General features: G+C 37.3%; 1 protein-coding gene across 5 annotated transcripts in view; it reads right to left on the reverse strand.

Moving 5' to 3' along the window:
* Window positions 1-16,623, reverse strand: part of STAU2 (staufen double-stranded RNA binding protein 2) — a 170,381-nt gene that overhangs the window by 97,201 nt on the left and 56,557 nt on the right. For all 5 annotated transcript variants that reach the window (XM_063327055.1, XM_063327056.1, XM_063327059.1 and 2 more), the window contains 3 exons: window positions 12,153-12,260; window positions 5,937-6,149; window positions 2,681-2,818 (listed from right to left, as the gene is read on the reverse strand). In XM_063327055.1, coding sequence (XP_063183125.1) covers window positions 2,681-2,818; window positions 5,937-6,149; window positions 12,153-12,260 — 459 coding nt within the window. The remainder of the gene's footprint in view (window positions 1-2,680; window positions 2,819-5,936; window positions 6,150-12,152; window positions 12,261-16,623) is intronic.

Here is a 16,623-nt window from a genome sequence, read left to right on the forward strand (position 1 = left end):
TCCGCCCTTACACCCGACAAGCTTTTATCAAAATAGTCTTTGGAAAGAAGACTCCTCGTTGGACCTGTGCTCTGTACTGCACAAAGGGTTTCTGACAAACAAGATGCCCTTCATACAACTAGGGGAAATTAAAACCTCAAAATAAAGACAAATTATAGACAATGGATATCCCCAATGCGTCAGGCTCTAACTTATTCCTTGGGTTTGGTACCGTTCTCGAACTCCTGAAGCTGTATGTGTCTGCTTTGTGACATCAGCACTGTCACTGCTAGTCACTTATGCAATATTCATAGTTCTTTGGTAGCTGTATTTCATTCTGTCCATTAAGCCATTTTATCTGTGAAATTTTCTCATAAAATAGTGCATGGTTTCAAAAATATGTTAAAAAAAGGAAACCAAACTAAAATAAAAACAAAAAAATTGTCGAGGTGATCTGAATAAAAGAAAACTTAGAGGTCAAAGACCTGAAACAGTCTGGAAGGAGCTTTAAAATAATTGTAAAAACAGGCATACAATTGATAAATAAATACTAAATGTTATTTATAATTTATGTTATTCAATAATTATTCGCTTTCCTCAAACTACCATGTATCTATTTTCCTAAAAGTTTCGTTTTTTCTTTGCTCAAATACCTATTAATTTTACACAAAAAGAAGAGGTTGTAAATAGATAATAATGATCACAAATATCCCTTCAAAGTACATGTATAATTAAACAAAAAGATCTGGCTACCTAAGACAGAAATATTAATAATCTTGAAATAAAAACCTTATCTTCTATGCTGTTCCGCGATCCCAATTAGAAAATAGCCAATCTGCTACAAGTTTATGTGCAATAAAATTAAGGGACTTTAATGGGACAAGACAAAATGATAATTTATAACATAGCTCACAATAAATCAATGTGCTGCTATTTCTCAGACCTGTAAAACTGGTTTAGCTATTATTATAACCTCTATCAAGGATTAAAGGTCTGACTACAAAGAGAAAGAGCTTTCTGAAATTAACTTTGGGAACAGAACACCAACTAATGTCATCAGAGGTTTTCTTCTGTTTATCTAGTGGTCAGGACAAGTAATTGGATCCATTTCATCACATCTAAACTTGCTCTTTGTGTGACAGATAAAAATGAACATATTATCTCTGGATATTTTACTTCCACATTCAATTAAATTAAATGAAAACATTGTTTAAGTAGTTTATACAAAGGCTTTTTATTCTGATAAGGTTTTTTGCATTTCATAATGAATCCACTGAGACTTCCTGAAGGCGGGAGAAACAGCAGTATGATTTTAGTGTGAAAGTATCACAGAAGGATAAAAATGGAGCTATGGTGTTTAAAAGTGTGCATAATAAAGCAACTGATCTATGGAATGTCTTTGATTCTTTCTTTCACAAGTCTTCCTAGAAAAGGGAATCTTCTACATAGTTACTGCTTTTAAGAATATTTTTTTTATTCAAACCAAAGATTTTGCTGTTATCGAGACTTCACCACTGGAAAAGCATATTCTCAGCCCATCTTTCTAATATTGGATTGCATTACACAGTCCTCTTCTGATACCCCACACAACCTTCTCTAACTGTGGACACTCCCACGGGGGTCTGAGCAAGGGAAAAGGGATGGTCTGTGATAGGATCAGCCTTTTTCAAATACTTTCACACACCATGAAAAGTTAGAAATCCAAGTTTATACTCTTAAATCAGATTCTGCAACAAAAGGAACGCAATATCTTCTTCCACTTCAAAGGGAAAAATAATACATTAAGAAAGACCACTGACGTCCAAGGAAATGACGATTGCTAGCCTGTCTTGATTGACATGAAGGAGGGACTTAAAGATTTAAGTGAAAACGTAACTAATTTTCTGGAGAAGGATGTGCTGGAAGGTCATTAATTCTGCTTGTGATCAGAAGTGACTTTTTGGTGTGGTTTATAGACAACAAGTCAAAACATGTTGAGGTATGCTGCGCTGAATTGTTCTGGCACAAAATTACCCCGGAGTGAAAACACAAGAGAAAAGAATTCTTTCCTGTTCCTAATCTTTCTTAACCTGCTGTTGCTCTATCTAACAAAATATCACCATTATACCAAATAACATTAATGATCTACTGTTTCTGTATTAGGTCCAGAGCCTTTAACAGGACGGGCTAAAACACATGATGGAAGGCTTTTTTTGTGGTATATCAGATAAGAACAAAGCCACCAAGAAACTGAAAACCTGAAAAGATTTACAACACTCTTTTTTTTAAACCAAAATGCTTGGTAATGTGGGCATATTCGTACCCTTATTTCAGAACACTTGTTTGTATTGCAATCCCCTGATCAACAATAGCAAACTAGATTTTTTCAAAAAGATGACTAAAAGTAAATAAGTCATGAACCATCAGGGATAAAGACGGACACCTTCAGGTGAAATGAAAACAAGAAGAGTATAAAAAATGCAAAACCACTACAAGAAAAGCATCTAGAAGGCACACAACCAAGTTGCCATTTGTTTCACCAAGAGAAAGATGAAAGTTCAAACAGGTCTTCTAATACCGTATTTCATACTCCTCTTGTGTAACTGACCATAAAGCAAAGAGCCAAACACAGAGGGATCCGCTTCATATTATGCCATCATTTTGCTTGAGTTTGACCATAACATAACAAGGGCATTATCTCTAACATGACAGCAGATGATACCTGCATAACAAACTCTCGACGGCGAGGCATTCCTCTCTCTGAAAGAAGAACATACTCTGGCTCCTTCTCCTTTTTGGCCTGTTGGATCTGAGCCAGACGACTGATGGGATTCATTCCTTGACCATATTCCGGTCCAGCCTAAAACAAGTATAAAAGAGAGAACCATTATTTCAGCATATATCCCTACAACTATTACGATGCTTCAATAAATTATTTACTAAGGTTACTTCTTCTTTAATACTCCCTTTGAGAGAATAAGAAGTAAATTTCTTCCCATCTTCTTATCATGAGACAGAAGATAAGAATCCTCAAGCTCAAAACTGTGGGAAAATATATGCCCCTATTGTCTGCCGCTGTCGCAGGTAGTGTACATACCCAGAATATGTAAGTGACCAATATCCTCATGTATCTATGGAGGTCCTGTGGGGATGGATGAAAAGTAGCAGGTTCCTCAGTCAATTATATCTCATTGCCCTATTTCTATGACCCTTCCCCCTAATCCCTTAAAATAGGTTGCTACAATGCTGGAACATGCAGTACGCTAAGAAAAGGTGGGATTTACATGTGGATTTGCCATATAACGAGGAAGCTGCCTCTCTCAGCCTTCCTGCCTTGCTTGTCAGTGCTCCTGCCTTCCATCCTGCAATGCAGCTCAAGGTGTTGAAGGTTCACTCTGCGTGTCATAGGAATTCACCCTCAAAATACTTTTATGTAGCGAAGGTAGAGGGGAGTATTCCAATGGCTAGAAATGTTGAATATTGTGAGCCACTCATATAAGTATAAATGTTTAACAGACAGTAATCCTCACAGTAACACGTCAAAATGTATGGTTGGCAGGGGAATTGATCTGATGGGGGAAAAACAAAGGAAGTGAGAGACTGGTCTGTCCAAGATTACACGGACAGGTGACAAACAACAGTTCTTACAAACTATCTAGTTCTGAAATCCTTTTACTATGTTATTACTCACATGGCAAACGCTCTCTCAAAGCAAATAGCTATGAAAACATTTGTTTGTAGATGTTAAGGAGAAGAAATTAAGACCCAAAAGAATTTTTCTGAAGTCGTATTTAACTGATTTATATACCATAACACAAAGAACAAACTTGTAAATGAATGTAAATGGCATTTGAATGTAGAATTGTTTTTATGTTACTGAGCTATTTCCTTTTCATGAAGCGATTTGCAGGATAAGAGAAGATCAGCAGTCATGCTCCTTTGAGCTTCTCAAATAAGAACAAACAAGTGGTCCAGAATCTAAAGAGACGATCAGCAACTGAAGGCAAAGACCAGAGAGGGATATTATATTAAGAAAGCTGTGCAATGAATCCTACGTTGTGCAATTGCTGAAGTTGTTAGAAAAGATGTAGGTGAAAGAATTAAGACAATGTCATGCACAAGGGCAGCTGTGTGGGCAAGAAGCCAAGCAGAGACAAAATGCAGAGCAGGCTAAATAAAGTGCAGGCCATAAGATATAGCCTCATAAATATATATACAAATAAAAAGAAGTTATTGTTGTCACTTTTCTTGATGCTTAAAACATGTGCAGGTTAAATTAAAAGAAATGGGCACACCTCAGAAGTTTAGATATTCAAAAAATAAAAAACTTGTGCATATCCAGGTTATTTTGACTATTAACACCTCTTTCTAAGATGGCCAATGTTGGATAATTCAATTTAAGATTGTAATGGTAAAAGGTATATGGTAATGTAAGAGATTTTTACATTATTACACCCTTAGCATCTTTCTTGAGAAAAACTTTCCAAAATGAGACAACCAGAGCCAATAGCCGGTATAATGCTGTTCAGCCTAACATAATGCAAGCCATGCACATAACATAATTCAGAAAAATTCAAGCTTTTTTTTTTTTTTAACTAACAAGAAGCAAATACAGAGTGAGAGATGAAATTTAGATCCTAAAAGTATATTCTGAAGCACAGGTCTTGGACATGAAGGCTTCCTGTTTTTTCCTGCAATTTTAGCCTTGAGGTTCCTGATCTGCATAGCATGGGGCAATCGTGACAAACACCAGACAGAAATTGAGCAACGCTTCATCATTATTTACCCTGTCTTAAAATGACCTAACATAGCCTATGAAAGGCTATTAATGTGCCTTTACATATACCTAAATAACTGTCCAATATGCCAGAGAAAATAAAATCATGTACAAGGAGTTCCTCAGTAAAATGAAATGTAGCAGATTTTGGCCACTTCAAAAGCGTCATCTTCTACGCTGAACAGATGACAAGTTAGTCTGATTAGTTGTTCAGTGCTGAGGCTAGGTAGCGATGCTTCATAAATATATGGACAGGGTGCAGCTGCTTTTGTTCGATCATTTGGAAGGCTAATTCCTTCAGATGGCCCCTTGGTTTTGTATGAATTTAGGATGAGTAGATAAACCAGAGCTAGTTGCTACAGACTGGCTGAATTGTAGAAGTAGCAATAAATCTACTGCCACCAAGAATAGAAGCACCATTTAAGAAGCTTGAGCTCACAAGAATCCAGAGCCTCTAAAGGAAGCCTCATCAGTGCAGCAAGAAGCATATTAATATCCTCTGAAACAGGGCATGTTTTAATGGAGGGATGGTTCAAAGTCCGCAAGTCCTCCATGGGCTGGTCTCCAGCCAATTTTCTGTCTGTACTTGCGAGCTAAAAATCATTATCAAACACAGGCACTTGAAACAAAAAAAGTATTGTCCTTGACAAGTGACACACTAGGCTGAGATGTCAACATGCTCTTGGCCTTCTTTCAAATCTTTCAAAAATCAAAACAAATTGAAGCTGAAGTCACAAAACTCCTGAATCTAGGTCCACAAGGGGAGGAATCTGGACTGTGCACCATTTCCCCATATATCTACTATTTCATATATCTCTCTCCCTCTGCAAACTGGGGAGGGGGGAAAGACCAAGGAAAAAACACCATTTATGCTAGTAGGGCGTCCCAGAGGAGATGATGTTAAAAATTCCCATGGCTGTACAGAGCTGCCTGGAGGGTTTGATCCTCCACTGGACTTGAACCAAATCCCTGAAGACTTCTTGATGAAAGGTTGGTTCTTAAGCTGAGCACCTCACAAGCCATTATGTTTGAGAATTTCACAGCGTTCTCAGAATCCAAAAAAGTACAGGCATATTAGCACAGGCAAACAAGTAACAGTATCAACAGAAAATGCCAAACAAGCCTTTACCAATTCAAAATCTGAGTAACTCTGCTACTTTCTGAGCAAACATTCTTAATGCTGTCAAAGGCGGACACATACCTTCAATATTGTTTTTGGACGTTTTTTAAAGTAAAGTTTTGGCTTTTCAATCACAGGAAGAGGAGGAAGTTTCTTAAGTTCTTGTAGGACAGCCATTGCAGCACGTTTCTTTGAAAGTTTCTTACTGTTGCCTTCTCCTTCTGCAGTGAATTCTCCTACTGTAACTCGTGTAACAAAGCTCTTCATGTGAGGAGGTCCACTTTCTTTAATCACCTTTTAAACAAAAATAACATGGAGTCAAATCACTCTATGAGAATAGAACTTAATGTTTGTATTTCTGCAACGTACTTACTACTAATGTAGTTTTCCTGCTAACTGAAGGCACTTTGAAGGGATTGAAGGGTTTTCGTAAAATCTGGACACGTATTAATGACAGTACCAGGTTTAAGGACAGAAAACAGAGGCTAATTAGATAAAGTAAATCTAACCATCATATTCAGTGATTCACGGAAAATACAGCGGACCTATATTTTCAAAAAGATTTACACAATAACACAATACACAACAATATTGCATATTTAAACTAAGCCTGCTGTTTTTTTCCTTGCAAGGTGCTTCACGTACTAAAGGAATTCAATACATGAAGCTCCAGCAGGCTTTGGCTATTTCTTTACATAAAATATACTGAAAACTATATTTATATAGCATCACTTCAACCCATTTGTAATTTTTTTTCTCTTATCATTAAAACACAGGATGTTCACGCACGGTCCCCAACTTCAGTCTGAGAGATCTGTGGTTTAGTGCTGTCCTAGCTGCAGGCAGCAGCCGCAGCTCTCAACTCTTACCTTGCCAGAGTACCCAACCCCGAGCGATAGCCCGTACAGCTGAAAGGCTGACACAGTCTTGGCCTCCACAGCTCTCAGCTGTCCCTCCCACCAGTACCGAAAGGGATTATCAAAAGGGCCACCATAACTTGCACAAAAGCCAATCAGTTCGGAGAAGTTTCATTTATTCACTCCCTTCCAAACATAGTCAGGATGACAACGAGAAAACTCATTTGAAGTACTTCGCCACTATTAAAAGTTACAATAATATGGAAAAAAAAATGAAGTTCTGAACGCTGTACCTTCCTTTAGTGCTTTTTCTGTCTTCATTTTTACACACGCACACATCTCCTTTTAGAAGGCTATACTGTTAGGATGCAATCACCGACAAATCCCAGCACTGCAAGTGCTAAGACAGCCATCTCCTCATGTAAGCACCATTTACTGGTCTGGACAGTGTCTACCAGGAATTAAGAGACCTCATTTGGGAAAAGGTTCAGTTATTTTGTTTGATGGGCGGAAGCAGCTACCTAATTTAATCTTTGTTACATGTAACGTGTATAAGGAGACATTAGAGCATCTGACAGGCACCTCTTTGTATTATCTTCAAAATCAATACAAATACATATTTTTTCAGTAGTTGCAATTACATCAAACCATTTGTTGAAGAAGTATATGCCTGAGTGCAAGGGAACTGAGGTAAAAGTGCTAGGGCCTTCTCGGTGTAATAACTATATTTTTAATGGGCTGAAACCTTCAACCTTAATGTTATTACAACATGTTTTGTATTAAAGTTCTTTTTATCAAGGTCACGTCCCTTGCATTATTTAGTTTTGCTGTTACACTGTAATGAGGTCTCCTTAGGCTTGTATTTCTTTTTTAAGCTCTCTTCTGTGGCAACTTCACCCAGTAAATACAATTATCACAGCATACATCAATAAAAAGACACAAAATGAAAATTAACAGACAACTTTGTCCGCATTTTCCCAGAATAAGACGACATCTGTGCCAGCATGGGATTTTTCTCTTGTAGCCCAGGAGTGTTCCCGCTCTGAGATTCCAGGTAATAATTTCAGAAGTGTTTTCAAGATTACATCACTTGAAAGTTGCCCACTAGTGCTTTACCGCGTGAGAAAGCAGGGGTGCTTTCGAGGCACTGACCCCCGGGAAGCTGCACTGCCTGCACCAGAGCTGGGATGAGCCCAGCGCCAGGACCTCTTGCTCTGTGAGTCGGGCTTTGTGCCAGCGCCAAACACCTTCATCCCACTGCAGTGTTTCCCACTCTGTTCTAAAGGCATATCTTAATCCATCCTTCTAGGTTGCTATCCAAGTATTACAACACGTTGGCTGTAAAACATGGCTAAATTAACCTTCCTGAGGTCCTTAATCTTTATGTGGTCTTACTAATACCATTATATAGGTGTTTCTACTTACATGCAGTATAATGTATTAATAAAATATACAAGAATGTCTATACTGACCAGATGAAAAAGGACAAAATAACTTGCTTAAGAAATATAATTGCTGAGTTCCTAAAATATTAGTTTTATATAAGTTTTCTCATATATATATAAATGTACACACATACATATATATTGAAAAGAATGTTAATACAAACCCAGATTATATTTTCATATACATGGAAATATATTTCTTAATATAAAACTAATGTATTCTGGTGTGGTTTTCATCTTTTTTAAAAGTTTACTTAGTTTACTAAGTGTGTGATACAAGGTAAATAATTGCCTGGAAAACGTTCAAAACTGGTTTTTTGTTAGTGTGTAAATGGAAAAAACTCTGCATTGTCAATGGAATGAACCCAATAGGATTCAAATGGGATCAAGCTAAACATCCAAATTTGGTAATTTAGCAAAAAAAATATTTACCTAACAACATTTTTGGTTAACCCCAGCTTTTAGATCTTTTTACTCCACATGATTTCAAACAGTTGTGCTGTAAGCCTAGGAACAGAAAACACTATAAAGAAATTCAGCCTTTGCTATCCAAGAATACTATACACATTAGTACATTAAACTATTTCCTCAGTTGAAAGATACGACCCATGGACCAAATCATGGCTAATTTAAAGCTGAGAATTTGATTAAGGGTGACAGTTCAGTACAGTTTTCTTTTTCTGTTTCACTGATTTAAAGAATAACTCCAGCAAGAGAAAACACATGGGGCCAAAACACATCTAAGGTCAAGTTACATCAAGAGTGAATTTGGCTCAATTTAATGAATCATGCTGACAAATGAAAAACAGCAGTATGATTACAACGAAAGAGCAACGCTGCTTGAATTATTAATGAGACTCCAGGTAGAAAATTCAACAGATTATGAAAAGATTAAATGGACATTAAAAAAAAAATAGAGGAGACAAAAAACAGGTCAACAAAAACATGTCACCTACATCCATGATTATTTACAAGTTTTAAAATACCGATATATTGCATGTGCTTGTACGGGTAGAAATACCAGATTTTCCCAGTGCAAAAAAACCCCAGAAAACAACAAAAAAACCACACAAACCCAAAAAACCCCATGTCTGGATGTTTTATTAAAACTGGAGTGAGAAAGGGTGACCATCATGCAAAATCTGAAAGGAGCTATTCAGTGTGTCAATCATCCAATCTGAAAGCCTTAATCCCCAGGAGCGCAGAAGCCAGATGGGTGTGAAACTTCCCGCTGAGAACCTGCTCAGTCTCCCAGAGTCAGCAATTTGGTCTGTTCCTGGTTCAAAACACAGAATCTCTGCCTCACTGTGATAAGACTGGGACACGAGAAACTGCAACTCTTTTTCCCAGCAGAACACTGGAAGGGGATGGAGGGACAGAAAATTTGGCCTGTTCAGGCACTCTTAACCGCTCACTCCTGATACTGAGACTGAGAAAAAGATACTGTATTTGCTCTTCTAAAGAAAGAATACTCCAAGCCAAAGAAAAATACTGAAAATAAAATGACAATCAGAAACACCCCAACATTTTCTAATACCTGAAGCTGTTGACCTCAGTTAGATCTTCTAGGCTCAACCAACTCCTTACTGACAAGAAGAAAATAAAAAACCATATGTTTCAAGAGAACCGAAAAAAGCAGGATTTTAGCCTATTGTTAAGGAGGGAATAAGAAGCAAAATGATCATTTTACAGCTATTCTAACAATTCCTGCAGCAATCAGTTTTGTATCCCTCCTTAAAAATTGTTCATTGAGAGTCCCACAAATGCATTAGAGGAGTTGCATTTTAACTTACAAGTTGATGAATAAAGGTTAGCTAAGGATGCACCAGTGAGAACTACAGAGTAAAGCTGCTTCTTTATTAGACTTTAATGCTTTTATTTTAGTTAATGATTTAATAGATAGAAAATCCATAAAACTTGTCCTAAAATTCCTACGCAATTAAAATTAGCCATATTACACGAAACAGGATAGACAGAAGAAACCCACAGCGTTCTGCATGGTCTCCTTATTTTCCACCCCTTGTGCAATTCTGAGGACGTGTTTACATAGAACTTTACATATCTTTATGACCACTACTTTGTTGCATAACACAGCACGGTTGGAACATTGGCTAAAGCTTCATCACATGAAGAAAAGGCAGATCGTTTTATAGCTATCGCACGCAAAAAAAAGCTAGAGAAAGCTTTGATGCCTGCCTGGAATAACACAAAACCATTTGTAAATAAAATCCTATTAGAAACATCAGATCCTGGGGATTACCCATAATTGCTTAGCAGTTTTATTGAAATATAAGCCAGTACCAAGTTCAATCAAAACTCTACTTATGAATGTCACCTATACTTAGATTTAAAGGAAGGCAATAACACAAAACCTGCCAGGAGTGCAAGAAACTGTCTTTTTTCAATGTTGTTAACATTCTTTGGCAAGAGACACATTAGGCTTTTCCTGTACTAAGTATCTCTGCCTCATTCTCTCCTTACCAAAAGCTCTCCCTTAAATAAGCTGAAACACAGGAATGAAGTTAAGACGATATTCAAAGCACTATCCCTCTCTTCTTTTCAACCTCCAAGCTATTCTGTGACCCATGACCATTCATATCCTCCTGTTTTAGTGTGTTGATTTGTATGGAGCTATTCCAAATACTTTTAAACACTTAAGGTAGAAAATTATGTGTGAAAACTGAAATGTTAATTATAAACTTCCTTTTTGAAACACGGGCATGTGTTTCCATTATGTCTGATATTATAGAAGAGTTATGTTCCTTCCATGTAGATGTAAATTGATAGACCAACACCCTCAGACACCCCAGTTTTATCCCCAAGATTTTACTTTCTCTTAACTTCCTAATTAGTCCATATTATAAGGAATATATATATGAAGCACACATCCATTTGTTATACTGAGGAATTCCTTGGTCAAAACCAATATTCTTTGGCTTTGGCTCTCTTACCTACCTTCTGAGAGATTTCTCAGATTTCTAAGAAGGTCCAAATAGCTCATTTGACATTGGCCAATTCATGGATACAGGCCAAACACATCAGTAAACTGCATACAGCACACTGTAAGGCATGCCACAGCATAATTTTTGGTTTTTTGGCATACAAATATGTGCCTATACCTCAAAAGGAAATAGCACTGGAGAAAATAACCATCGCCAGTATAGGCATTACCCATGTCCTTCATATATACTCAGTTTCAATGTAAAACATAAAGCAGCAAAAATAAAACTTTAAAGAGCCACTCACATTAGCATTTCCTGCATTAAAAAAAATAATAAAAGGAAAAAAAAAACCCAGCCTGAAAGTCTGGTGGTTCCTACCACAATAACAGTAGATTTTTACAACCAGTTTCTGTAAGAGCTTTCTCATCAGAAAAAATTTTCCTGTTACTATCACTCATTCCCCCATAGTTCATTGACAGCCCTGGAACTATTCCAAATATTCTTTATTACTTAAGGTAAACAAAAGTGTCAGAGCAGGTTCATAGATAAAATCATATGAAATGAGAAAAAAACATCATGAAGGCTTAAGTAGAGATAGATAAGGAATCAAATAGGGTGGAAGATGAAAAGATACCCATGACTTCCTCAAAACAGCACATCGGATGCAAAGTCTCTCGATGGGAACTTTTGTAGTGTATGAATGCCTACAGTTAAAGCAAAGTCTTTGGCTTATTGTTTTGAAGATTATTTCAAATCAGATTGAGCATGGCTACTGTTTCTAATCCCATGGCACTATGGAGAAGATGCCTGAATTGTCTTTCTGCCATCCACTTGTTTGCAACCAAATATTAGGTCTCTAATACTTCAGAAAGAGCATCTAATTTAATAGTAAAAACTCAGTGTCTCAGACTCTGAAATGCTACCATTTTTTTATTTATAATTTGCATTAATTTAAATGTCATATTCATGATGTATTAATATTTTTCACTGTGTTGAGTTTTAGTGGCACTTTTTAAATACTTTTTAGCATACAGATAAATATGTAACACATACCTCAAAACTGACAGGTATATTGCGCTTCAAAGCAATTTCAAACACTACACTGATCTCAGACTTGTTTGCATCTTTATCTTCTTCTGATTCTTTTCCTGCTTCTCCATTCTGCAAATTAAGAATACAGAATCACATTACAATTTTTAGAAGATAAAAAGATACAATATGCTTCTCCCTGATTTCTGAAAGACTTGAGTTCTCCTGTAATGCTGCAAATCAGTGTTTGTACCTCCACCTCAGCGCTCCATTAACAGACACCCGCTGACTGTGAAGCCATATATAATGCAATTACACTTCATAATAAAGGAACACATACACATTAACTTATAAACTAAGGACAGATGGCCAAAGAACTTCTGTTGATTTTAGTCTTATTAATGACATGGATAATAATCATCCGAATACACGCTTCTTGTGTCAAACATGAGGATCAAACAGATCCTTTGGCCTGTTCCTCAGTCCCTCTGTGGATACACCTTCCAAGCAAGAAAGAAGCCTTCTGCACTTCTCAGAAAGCACAGAAGACTGTACTTCTCAGAAGAAATTCATTGAATCCCCTCACACTTTGACTGGGTCACCAGGTTACAGGTGTCCTCAGCAGGTCCAGCTGGTTAATGGCCCCTCCGTCGACTTCCCTCTGGGAGTTATGACCAGTGTGAAAAGGTAGTGACAGAACAGCTTGCTCAACACAGAACATTATTTATTTATCCATAGGAACGTAGCAAACAGAGAGGCTAAGAGATAAAACAACAAAAGGCACACGCAAACATTATCCTGCCTAAAATTCAGCTTTGCTTTACATTTAGGTAAGTCTTATTTTTCCCCGACAACCACCAGCATGGGGATCAGTTGCCTCCTGCAACCGCTGCCTTTTGGCGTTTGTCCCCCAGGCCACGTCTTCCTTAGTCCTCAGAGGTTTCACTTTCAGCTACTTCCAAACTGCAAAGCTCTGAAGGTTTCAAACTGGGATCTCTCAACAACCATGTAACCTTGGCCAGGCTCCTAATTTTTTATGAGTGGAGGTAAACATCAAAGAAACTTGGGCTGAATTAGGTGGATTCCTGCAGAGTTCCCATCTTACATAACAAAGTCTGATCTAAATCTTCAGCCACCAGCGTAGCTACAAAATGCAGATACCAAATTATAAAATAACATTACAAAAGCACTAGGTTCTTCATATTAACAATGAAATTTATCAATTGTTTATTTGTTAACTCTTAATATATCAATGTCTAAAATAACACAGGACCCAAAATCCAGCAGTCGTCTACAGAATGGAGATTTGGAGCAATTTTTTTCTCATTAAATGGCTGCAAAATTTACAACAAAGCAATTTACATCCCTGACATTGATCTGGAGCTAAATACAAACTAAAAATTTACAAAGTTTATAGAGCCTGCTGAAAAAAGGGGTGCAGTGCAAAGCAGTAACAAGGGTAGTTAGAATGAAATTACGTAGGACCTCTAGCTCATTTCATATAATGAGATGTGACGTAACACTGAAATCAAGAGTGTAGGTCATTATTTATAGGATGGGGAAGGCATTGATTAGGGTCACTGAGAAAGATCAACTGAATAGAGTTAAAAGGACAATATTTAAAAGTAAAAATGCATTTTGGGGATATAAAGAGTATCAAACATAAAGAGTGGGGTACTACTATTCTGCAAAAAACCTTAGTGAGAATCTTACTCGGCATTGTATTCAATGAAATTTGTGCTTTATAAAGGGCACTGATAATCTGAAAAGCTGACAAAAAAAAGCCACAAGGATGACCTACTGATCAGAAGAAACAACTTTACACTGAGACACTATGGAAACAATCAGTTCTATAAAAAGATTCAAAATTACTTAAGCATAATCTGTAAATGTATATGGGGGAGAGATTTTTGGTTCTGTTTGTTACATTTAGCAAAGATAAGAAAATTCCAATTAGATCAAAAACAAAGCTAAGTGAATTTAGAAGAAATACCTTGCAGATTATCTTTGAAATGGGGAATAATCAATCACTGGCAAAATTACATAAAATAATATAAAGCCCACTGGACTGTCACCAAGCCTTTAAGTCATGAATGTTTAGGTTTTCCAGCTATACGCTAGCTTAACCAGATATGTAGACTCTAAAGCAGGACCTACTGTTTAAAATTTCATTATTAATACAAACATATCGGTCCAGAAAATCCCCAGTTGTCCCTTCTGCCCTTTACAATTTAAGTCCTTGCATATTTTTCCACCAAAAACAGTAGAGAGCCCAACCACAAGGGGAGAATAAGGAGGATCATCGACATTAAGGCTTGGACCTTAGTACTGAGTAATAAAGCGTCAAGCTTTAGTCATATGACTTCCCTAAGGAAGATGAAATATGTCCAGGAGTGTCTCAAGTACTTCGTATTTAAATTTGATCCTCATTCCACAACTGACACTTTAATTGTGAGGCTTTTCTTAGCCTCCCATCTATGAGACAGCAGAGGTGCTTTGGCAGGCACACAATAGCTCTTTTATGAGAGCAGGTTCACATTCACCTGTAACCCTGCCCTGTTTGCTGACTGCTTCTTGTCGCTGCTCACCTTTCGCTCTTCTACATGTTTGTGCAAGGAAGTATTAAGATGGCAATACTCGTCTTTAGCAGTTTAACACGGAGAAAAGATTTTATCCTTAACTAGTTTTTTTTTTAAAAAGGGAAAAAAAGGCTATCTCCAAATGAAAGAAGAGTATACAGATGCCTGCGTTAAGGAAACAGGATTATGAAACCCAAAAGGTAAACTAATGTATTTACTGTGCCATATTCCGTGGATCCCATTCCAGTGAAATTCACTGAGTTACTAATGGGATGCAGGGATAGATAGGTACCAGAAGGTTTGTCCTTGCTCCCCTCTCTGCTCTCCTTGGAAGCACAGCGGCGGTGATTGGGGAAGAGAGAAGCTCAATTACAGTCACATAACTGAGGCCAGCCAGGCCCCAGTGTGTACTGGCTCTGATCCACGCACGATGTTTGAGGAATGGTGAATCAATCATCTCCCATGGCTGACTCAAGCAGGTCAGTTCTGCTGAAGGAAGCAGGGTTTTACTGAGCTGGACAACGTCCCACGGTGAGGGCACATGCCTCCGCTTCCTGGCAGCCCTGCGTGCACTTCACATGACCAGCAGCAGGGAGGAGCCTGAACCTCGGCACCACAAAGCCCTTAAACTCTACTTCAACTGAACTCCAGTTCTCTGGAGAGCTACACTCAGCTCCACATGACGCAGCTCTGTACTCCACCATGACCTAAGCATAGTGTTACCTCCAGCCTTCTCAATTCACCTACAACTCTAATCCATGAAGTTTCTTCACAACTAGCGCGCAACCAGCTTCCTTTACCCTCAGCATGACCAAGCTACAGAGGTATTCCCGGGGACTTGATTTAGGCTCCTACCCACAGATCCTACAGTACCCCAAGTGGTCTTCAACTGCTGCAACAGAAACTCATCTAATCTACAGTATTGTCTCCTGACAAGTCTTGTCTGTTTTTCTCATAGCTAACTGTGGATTTGATTCAGTTTACCCATATAACCTTATGGTGGTGAAGAGGAGAATGAAGTTACTTCATTAGCTCATGAGAAAGGCAACACTACAGTATGCTACGAGAATTTAGGAAACACAGTTTGCCACGACTACATCTTCTAAAAGCCTGCACATCCTAAGAGACACTGATGTAAATAAACACTAAATAGACCCAGTTAGGCAAGAATTTTAATTAAAGATTTTATTACTGTTGCTAGGTAAATTACATATGAGCATGGGCTAAGAAAACTCAATATATAAGCCAGGTACATATCTATGTTACTTATATATATTATTTACTTCTGTCTACTACTTATTATCCTATGCACTTAGTGGTTTAATTTCCATGCTGATTAATGGGTACCTTGAATTCAAAGATTCCTTTTATAAAATATAATATTAAACATATAATTTTCAAAAACTAAGAATATGCTAAGCTAAAAATATATTTCAATAATATAAGATTCCGACTCAGGTTTATGCTAAGGATTCCTTATCAACAAATAATCAACAAATACACTTGACGGTAAACCAAAAGAGAAAGAAAGGGAAGTAACCATGAGAAAGGAAACAGGGATTCTTCCTAAGATTTTACAGAGTCTTTTTTAATAGTCTCCCTGTTTAAAAAAAATAATATTAATTATAGTAAGTGATTTTGAAGAGAATTTCCTGATCCAGAAAAATAATATAACAAAACAAAAGGGTGAGTCAAACTCTCTTTGGATCAAAGGGAAGACGTAAATGCAGGGTGAGGCAGAAAAAACAAAGATTTTTTTTTTAATACAGAAAATTATTGTCATTCTTAAAAAGCAGCTCAAAACTACCACACAACCCTGAAGGTACTATTAGTAATGTTTTGTACAGTGCACAGGAGTTCAACGGGCACCATGAGAAAGCATACAAAATAAAAAGATTGTCTCCTCATGCATTTAT

The sequence above is a fragment of the Chroicocephalus ridibundus genome, chromosome 2 (genome assembly GCF_963924245.1).
Source record: "Chroicocephalus ridibundus chromosome 2, bChrRid1.1, whole genome shotgun sequence".
In the NCBI taxonomy this organism is placed as follows: Eukaryota; Metazoa; Chordata; class Aves; order Charadriiformes; family Laridae; genus Chroicocephalus; species Chroicocephalus ridibundus.